The sequence below is a fragment of the Salvia hispanica genome, chromosome 3 (assembly GCF_023119035.1).
Source record: "Salvia hispanica cultivar TCC Black 2014 chromosome 3, UniMelb_Shisp_WGS_1.0, whole genome shotgun sequence".
Taxonomy (NCBI): domain Eukaryota; kingdom Viridiplantae; phylum Streptophyta; class Magnoliopsida; order Lamiales; family Lamiaceae; genus Salvia; species Salvia hispanica.
Window position 1 is genome coordinate 4895 of NC_062967.1, and position 9075 is coordinate 13969.

The 9075-nt window shown below is 36.5% G+C and overlaps 2 protein-coding genes across 6 annotated transcripts; both read right to left on the reverse strand.

Annotated features, from left to right (window-relative positions):
- Positions 1 to 213: 213 nt before the first annotated feature.
- Positions 214 to 2778, reverse strand: LOC125213692. 3 transcript variants are annotated; one of them, XR_007174982.1, is made up of 3 exons: positions 2245 to 2778; positions 1115 to 2054; positions 214 to 454 (listed from the first exon to the last, which is right to left on the reverse strand). XR_007174982.1 is itself a non-coding variant. In XM_048114372.1 (2 exons), exon 1 carries the CDS (start codon positions 2704 to 2706, stop codon positions 2260 to 2262), a length of 447 nt encoding a protein of 148 aa, XP_047970329.1. In that variant the 5' UTR covers positions 2707 to 2778; the 3' UTR covers positions 214 to 454; positions 2245 to 2259. The 3 variants fall into 3 exon arrangements, 2 of the variants coding, with proteins under 2 accessions (XP_047970329.1, XP_047970328.1); XM_048114372.1 differs by lacking the exon at positions 1115 to 2054; XM_048114371.1 differs by lacking the exon at positions 1115 to 2054 and having other exon boundaries at positions 214 to 451; positions 2245 to 2777.
- Positions 2779 to 2971: 193 nt separating this feature from the next.
- Positions 2972 to 8688, reverse strand: LOC125213691. Of its 3 annotated transcripts, none has more exons than XM_048114367.1 (7): positions 8669 to 8688; positions 8544 to 8591; positions 8338 to 8470; positions 7448 to 7551; positions 6763 to 6904; positions 6544 to 6684; positions 2972 to 4586 (listed from the first exon to the last, which is right to left on the reverse strand). In XM_048114367.1, the coding sequence occupies exons 2-7, from the start codon at positions 8582 to 8584 to the stop codon at positions 3255 to 3257; spliced, it is 1893 nt and encodes a 630-aa protein (XP_047970324.1). In that variant the 5' UTR covers positions 8585 to 8591; positions 8669 to 8688; the 3' UTR covers positions 2972 to 3254. The 3 variants fall into 3 exon arrangements, with proteins under 3 accessions (XP_047970324.1, XP_047970323.1, XP_047970325.1); XM_048114368.1 differs by having other exon boundaries at positions 3419 to 3541; positions 3642 to 4586; positions 8544 to 8674; XM_048114366.1 differs by having other exon boundaries at positions 8544 to 8674.
- Between the last annotated feature and the right edge of the window lie 387 nt (positions 8689 to 9075).

Consider the following 9075-nt stretch of genomic DNA (forward strand, 5'->3'; position numbering starts at 1 on the left):
TCTGGATGCAGGTTTCGGTGCTATTGAAATTTTCATTTTAAAAGATTTATGTTGTCTGGTTTTTATTGGATACTTTTCGGTCACCAAAAATGTATAAATTATCAAGCTGGTAAGTTCAACCAAATACCCTCTTTATCTACAAATTCTAATGCATAGAAGTTGCACATACATACTCCAAAATTCATGTTTAAAATCCACAACTTAATCAACACATTCTACCCAAATCACTCTTTTACCCAAGTAATATAAATGAGTTGAGCAAATCAAGTATACAATAATAATGCAAGACAATCCAATAGTTCACTAGTGTTACCTACCATATATATTAATGTCATTTGAATCCAAACACAGCTTCTACCATATAAAATTTTTAAATGATAAGTTACAGGGTTTTTAAATGACATCACAGCTTATTGGAGAGTGCCAAGGCCCCAAGGCATCCAAATGCTTCCTGCTAAAGAAAAGAAAAGGTTATAATTACAAATAATACTCCCTCCATTTCCTAAAAATAGAACTTTTCTTTCTGGCAAGTTTACTAAAAATAGAAATTTTCCATTTTAGAAAATAGACCCCACAATCCATTAAAACTAATTCCACTGCCTTTTCTCTTCCTGTCTCATACTTTACCCATTTTTTCTTTTCATCTCTCTTACTTTACCAATTTGCACTAAAATCCGGGTGTTTTCAAAGTTTCTATTTTTAGGAAACGGAGGGAGTAAGTGTAACAGATTTGGCAACAAGATGGGCCATCTGAATTTTCCTAATCTTAGAACATCTGGATCTGGAAAGCAAGAAAAAAACTACTCCATAGTTAAGAATTTGAAAAGATGCAGTCACAGCAATGAGTTCTCCAACATTAAGGAGCATCTATAATCTCATTGCATAATGGGTGATGGATTGCAAGGTTGTTAACATTAAGCAGCACCAGCATATATATGCCCATTGCATAACCGAGAAGGATTTTATGCTTGTTACCTTTCACACATCAATCACGAATTAATGAACCGATAAAGCAATAGTTGACAATGACACAGTTAAGCTGGCAAGAAACTTAACATCATCACAACTACTAACATCATAGTAGTAAACATAGAGGAGTGCTTTTGTTGATAACCTTGTGAAATCAAAATTTTGCGCCCATGATTCTGTAACTCTACTCTTACAGTACGTCATCCAGAAACTGTGCGTGAAAGTAACTACAGTATAATGGAGCAATATATAGATTCGGATTCCACAATACATTATTATCATCAGCAAACAATTACCCATGATGCATAAGATTTTTGCAATGGCAGCATATAAGGAGAATCTTAATCATGTATTACTAAAAAACGAGTTTTATGTTTTTCAAGAACAAATTTCTACTCAATTCCCTCTTAAAAGTAGAATTAAAACAAATCAGAATTTTAGTGTGCTTCTCACCAAAGATATCACCACTTCCAATAAATTATTTTCAGTTTCTGCTCCAAAATGTCCAAAACCATCCAAGCATATCAATGACCAGTGTCCAAAGGACAATTCTTTAAAACAACAAAAACACAAAAAAAATTGCTTTATTAAAAATAATAAAGACAAGACTCAAGAGTACGGCTCAAATTTGACCATGGTTATCCTATAACTCGTCTATAATCTCCGGCTGTACAAAAATGTTGGCTACAAGTGTGCACAAAGATGAACATGTGTAAAAAGGTATATATGGAGATCAATCAGCTCATAGCACAATGCATTAATGCAATGTGAGCATCTCACATCCATTAAGAACAAAAGTTGGAATGCTATTTGAAGGGACTCAACTTAAATTTAACAATTTTGGCAATATGAGTACGAATGTCAAAGTAGTTGCTTATACAACTAATGTCTCATTGCATTAGGACTGGAACCCCAACTCGATGGGTTTAGACCCTTTAGGCCACCAGTGTTACATTTAAGTTGAGCACATTGTCAGTTGTGAAACAAATACTAGTAGTAAAGAAGTTTTGCAATCGCCACATCAATCTTTCACCATTTCTCAACATATAGTACTCGAATTATGAATAGCTGCTCGAAGTAAAGACCTGAAAAACAATCAATAACATTCATGCTAGTCGTTGTGAACAACAGATACGGCAACGGCAGGAAAAATAGACTAAATACTTCTGATGCATGTGTCAAAAGAAATTGCTCAATTGAAACTCAATAATAGCAGATATCGATTCTGCTAAATCGAAACTCAATGATACGAACAATAAAGGAGTTAGAGATGACCTAGATTATCTCTCTCTAGGAGGAGGAAGAGCGGCGGCCTTCGCAGGGCGGCGATACGTCGAAATTCTTCGAAGGATACTTGGCGGTGACCATACCAACCTCGAACACCAAATCCTGGCCATTGGATCTGATGCCAGTGATTCCCCACCACTTGAAGAACGCCCTAACGCTGATACCGTCGAGCTCGGCGATCCGATTCCCGTCGATCTTACCAGTAATTCGCTTGGAATAGGAGGCCAAGTAGTTATCCGGAGGCAGCGTGACGCGGCACTTATCGCCAAGCAGTACCGTGAAGGCGCCGGAGGTGTGATTGAGGGTGTAGGAGTCGATGTCGGCGGGGAGAAGGCCGACGGGGAAGCCGTAGTTTATCAATTCGTCGTGGGCAGAGGTGGCTTCGGACGTCGTTGAGGCAGCGGCGAGGAGAGAGAGGCAGAAGATGAGGAGAATTGGAGATGTCGCCATTAATGGAGGCCGGGGTGAGGACGTGTGGTGGTGGTTATTTGACAACGTTGAAGCTGAATATCAAATGCAAAAGGCCAAAGCCCAAAAGCATTATATCTAACTGCCACCTCACTCCTTGAAAATCCAATTTTGTTAAAAAGTCATAAACATATCATTTAATTTTTGAATTAATCTGTGTGATTCATAGTAAGTACTACAGTTAAAGAGGTATAATTAAACGAGCTATTCTACTACCGCGAATCATGTAGATATTAGAATTTGAAACTATTAACGAATCAGAAATCATACCATTTCAAACTCAACACAAACCATACAATCGTACAACTAACATTACAGCACTGATCATAGTTACCAAAGAATTACAGTAAGCAAAACTTCATAAATTTCTATTCAACTTTTTTTGCAATATCTATTTCATGCAAATCCAGTACTCTATACCTAAGTTCACTCTACACATCGAATACTGTTAGCAGTTACAGCTTTCTTGTCCTTGCACGATGAGATTAAAAGTTAAGAACACTTCCTCAAGTTCCATTACCTCTCTTTGTTCATCTACCCTTTAGAGCCGCAAATCTAGCAGCTAGATCATCATAATCAGGTAACTTGGGATGCACATGCGTAGCCTGATTATCGGGCTGGAATGTGTTGGATCGTGCAAAAACCTTCTTTGCTTCTGGTGGAGCAGCTTGTTCAGGAGGAAGAGAAACAGACCTAGCAGGAGTTGGAAATGCTTCAAATTTACTATCATGCATATGCTTGATTTGATCAGAAGATGATTCACCCCCACAAATGATTTGATGAGGAGGCTGGCCCAACATTTTTTTCTTCAACTTTCCTGCATCATAACTTGTTGGTTTCTTGCTGTAATGCATCAACAGTTTATCTATCATTTTTTCTTCATCATCTTTTATGTGGTGCTCATCATCAAACAGTACCTGCAAGCCCTTCCTAGAATGATCCTTTCTCCTGCTACTTGAGCTCTTATTCACTGCCTTAACATCTTCAAGAGTATCAACGGCATTGTTGTTGGATGATGATGATTTATGATGTTTCCTTCGAATTGATCGTGGCTTTGGTAAGGGAATTCTCTCGTCTTGATAATCATGCTCCTTTTCAAGCCCATAACTCTTTACACTGGCAGGAGCAGCATTTTTTTCATTACGGTCACTGTGATCTGATTCTGTATGGGGCCTGCCCGAGCAGTCGTTGACATAAGGATTAGACAGAGAATCCTTAGAACCTCCACTGAGTTTATGTTTATCTTCTTTCAGCTTTACATAAGGAGGGCGAGTGGCACTCTGATTTGGTTTGATGTATGGTGGAGGCAGGCTGTAACTTGAGCAAGATTTCAACCTATCAGAACCTTCATCCACTCCTTTCATCGTTGAGCCCACTGAACCATCGCTACTGGAATACTTAGAAGACAAAATGGCATTTTCAGTTTTACCAAGCTGTTCAACACAACCAGGAAAAAAGTTTGTCTTCTCACTGAATAATGTTGCTACACTTTCTCCTTTCCTTGAATTAGGGATACCATTACTGGCCCTTGAGTATGTACTCTGAGCATTATTACCCAGTATCTTCCCATGAGATGAATTGTTCAATCTTTCTGCCTTAAAGTCTGCATCGCATGTCTCTGTAGGATATGAAGGTTTATTTACAGTTAACATGTGCCTTCCACCATTCAAATTATCATCATCGCCTTGCAAAGTACTCCCTCCATTCTTCAAAACTGACTTTTCTCTATACCTGATTACATCCTTCGTTCTAGAAATTTGATGATCACCTTCATCTCTTCTCCAGATTTTACCTTCTCCACCGCAGCTTTTTAATCTGCTTTTCTCCTCCAGAAGCCCAGGCCTTTGTTTCACTACATCCACCTGAAAAAATGTACATTCAGTAGTCATCATACATGATCCATATTTAAATTGGATGTTTTTTCTGTTGAATTATAAATTATAAAAAACTATTCACATATGCTTGGTAAATGTCACAACAAGTTATAGTCATCTTTGAGGAAAAAAACTTGTCAATCTAACGAATTTGGTAATTCATGTCTCACTAGTATACAGTACACACGACCAAATTTAAGAGGGGGGAATAAAATGCCCAGATTATAGAAAGGGTATTGGTCCCTAAAACCATGAACTTTGGCCAAATTTGGTATTCCCACAAACTTTAAAGTTGGTCTTAAATATCACAAACTAAACGTTACATTCCTATGTGTTATTTCCAAACCCAACACAAATAAGATATATTCAGCGAAAAACTATTCTACGTGGGCAACCGTGAAACATTTATGATATTTTAGACCACTTTTTTAAGTTCAATGGTAAGTAGGATAAAAAGCCACATAGAAAACCACGTTGATTTATTAGTACCAAGCAGGATAAAAAATGAACATAAGTTAGTCGATATGGTGATTGGCCTGCCATTGGAAATAACAAACAACAAACAAAATGTAAAGTTTGTAATATATAAGACCATTTTTAAAGTTCGTTGGAAATACCAAAAATTTGGCAAAAGTTTATGGATTTAGGGACTTATAGAAAATATGCATTAGCATTATCTAAGATGATTTTCACAAGTAGAAATACCAGCTAGGTGGCTTCATTATAGCAGTGAGCTAAAAATATTTTCCAGAAATAAAATCAGAGCTCCCGTGTACAAAAGTAAAACACATAATGCAGGACTGGCCCTTATGCCAACAGATGTTATACTGGGTTACATCAATTTCTTTCTAACTCCATCATAGATGATTAGATGGTCTATATTCTTAGTAAGTTACTGTTTTTCGTTTTGCCTCATTGATAAAGCTAGGAAGAGACTGCAGCATCCTAAAATTATTTTTAATCAGGATAGGTCCCTCTATTCTTAAATTTGGTTTTATTGCGAGCCAGAATCTCGTAAGAACAACTTTAAAGTAGTTGAAACTTGAAAACAATATTACTGACCAAAGGAAAATAATCAGAACTTGCAACGTAAATGCCAAGTACTCCTTCTGTTCCATTAGTGTTGGATCATATTCCTTTTTGAGCCGTTCCATTACAGTTGGGTCATTTTCTATTTTGGCAAAATACAACTCACTTATCTCTCTTACTTTATTCACTCTCCTACTTTATTCTCTCTTCTACTTTATTCTCTCAGAACTCTCCTATTTTATTCTCTCTCATACTTTATTCTCACTCCACTTAACTTATTAAATATTTATTTCTTAATCTCCATGCCAAAAGAAATGCTCCAACACTAATGAACGGAGGGAGTATAAGTTTCTAGACAATCTTAAGTGCTTAGAAGAAACTCTCAACCCAATGTAATACTGATCTGGTAGTCTGGTACTTCTTGCTAAAACCTCCTATTCTAATAATAGCCACACATTTCAAATATTAACAAGTTCAGAAAGATCAAGAAAGGTTGACAGATAATCCAAAAGTCTAGCTTGGGTGCCGAGTTCATCGGACATCAAAATAGCAGTACAGGGCTTCTCTTAATGTAACAGCCTTTGAGGTTACATGACTTACATCATTTCAAGATAACTAAACCACTAGCTTTATATGGTAAAAATAGTAAACAGATCAAAAAATCAGTGACATCCAACATATTTTAATGATGCAGACATAATCCAATAAACAAGATGTTTGAAGATGGCAAATTAAATTCCAAAATTCAATCCTAATGAAAGACTTTTATTAGTGCAGGTATCCTTCAGATTCTACTATTGGCATGCCACCTATAAAACTTCAGAGCTGAAAGAAGTTAAAGAGGTTATGATATGATTTTTTTTCTTTTACATGTTTTCCAATTCTTACAGAACATTATTAATGATTAAAGTTTTACCTGTGAAACCACTGAAGGAGCAGCCATTCTCTGTTCAAATCCCTTGGAGTCCCACTTAATTGAGAACTCTGAAGCTATGTCTTGCAACACCTGCAGTCTCTCTTCTTTTGGAGGAGGCCTCAAAGACATTTTCTCAACAAACTAACAAAAAAGAATCAAAGTTGGAGATTCAATATTATTATGACGACTACAACCTTTTCAACAGAATTAGGGCATTACCTTCTGATTAACAAAGGCTTCTAAACTACCATATTTCTGTTGAAATACATCTCTAAGATCTCGCAGTTCAGGAAAATCAGAGAACCTTGCAGCAGCATACATCAGGGATGCAACAACCTCTCTACATTCTTCAGGACATTCCCTGTAAGTAAGTGCAATATCTTGCTCAGTGATGCAGCATGAAGCCACAGAAGAAGTAAGCCGCATTGCTATAGTCATCATCCATTCCAGATATTGTCAGTGATTAGCAAATAAACACATTTTCGTGGTTACTTAGCATAATCTTATAGACTAGTATAAATATTAAAAATATAGTTTAGCTGAAAACTTGGAAGACTACATGGAATCTAAAACTATAAAGACAAGTGACCACAAATATCATGGATTGAACAGACATCTCAGCTTACGTTTTACAGACAAATATAACATGCAACTGTTTTATGTGCGCTTGATATTCCAATCAATATAGTTTAGTTAAATTCTAAATAGATTGCATCATGTCGTCGATGCCCTAAACATGTTCTTGACTTATTTTAAAATTATAGCACTAGTTATATCATTGCATAAAACAAAATAACTGGTTTGCATGCTTTTGACTAATTTTAACCCAGGAAGCATAATAGCCACCACAGTAAGCAATATTTAAACAAAAAACAAAAGAGTTAACTGTATGTGATATACATACCCTTGTTTCTGCATTCTTGAAAGTTGCTTCAATATATAGTCACAAGATTTCTCAACAAAGTCATAGCATGACAAGAGATTCATTCCAGAAAGAAACTCTTCAGTCTGTTTGACATGTTAAAAAAGTACCAAGATAAGACTAATTTAAAGCATGAACCATAAGCAGCCTGTAGATCGAATACACAGTCACCATGCAGCAAAACTAACTATTACAATATGAAATCGGAATCTAATTACGTCCATGGTTCACATAGTCAATCAAGTTCCATGTAATTAAATTACACTACTATGGAAATCACAGAATGAACCAAAGACAAAAACTATATCTACTTATTTCTGATAGCAGTTCTTCTCTTTGCTTGCAATCTAACTGGTTGTTTCTTGCTACTTGTCACATCCATTTCGAGCCACTAAAGGCACCAAACAGAACTACTGTTGCTAATGTAATGCTTTATGGATTTTAAAAACTTGCTCATCTTCTTGGTAGTCTATCAGTCTAAATTCAATTTCATCTATGCTTCTCGTCACTCCATTTGACAGCATATTCTCGCTTCTCAGGAGACCTAATTTTTGATCAATCACCATCAAACTAGGAGCTCCTCGCAGAATGACTCTTTTGACTTGGGACTCTTTTCACGACGACCATTGCTGGGGTGCTCGAATCAGAAAATAACACATAATTATTGCTAACAAAGGCACATACAGTACACTCACAAGTCACAACTAGCTCATCTACCGAACTAATTAGAATTATTTAGGTAAACATATATGGAAAAAAAGTGTATAAAATAAATATATCTTTCAATAACCCCACACGAAAATCCAGCCAGACGAAGAATGTGCATCCATAGAACAACCAAACAAATGAAAAAATAGAGAAAAATGATGTACCCTCCCATAGGCGTTGATATCAAGGCCATTGGAGAGTAGCTTGGCCAGATCTTCATTAAGGAACCTCTGCTTCGCCTCCGCTCTCCGCCGCACCACCGCGATCCTCGCTCCAGTTGCTTTAATCAGAGATTTGCTGCACACAGCAACATAAATTGAGCTGCGACAACAACACTCAATTTAGAAGAAGAGCAAAGGAGAGATCGTACCATTTGACGCTGAATCCACGGCCCAAAATTCCGTCGAGCATTTTGAATCTGTGATATCAGATATGTTTCCGTTGAAAATAAGGTTGTTCAATTTCAAAAACAGGAGTGAAGTCTAGATGTTTTACTTTTAGTCCAAGAAGATCAGGAAAATGGGTCCGCCATTAGTAATTTTCGTTATTAAAATATGTTAGTTCAAGTTACAAATACAAGTGGTAGAGTATTTGTCTTTTATTAAGCGCATTATTGTTCGGCCCACGAGAATTTTTTATTTAAATACTAAGGCAATTGCTTTGCTCCCCTCTTTGGGCCCCAATCTATCCAGTGTACTAGTGACTCTTGAGGCCAAGCACCCATTGTCATATTACAAATGCTTAAAAGAATTTTCTTAATAAAATGCCCTCAATTATGTTTGCGTTGGGAAATCAGTCTCCATCTATTTTTGGAAAAAAAATAAAAGGAGATTTTTTTATAGGACAGTCCAAAAAGGAAAATGTCCTTAATTTTTATGAGATGGGAGAGTAGTTAATTACTA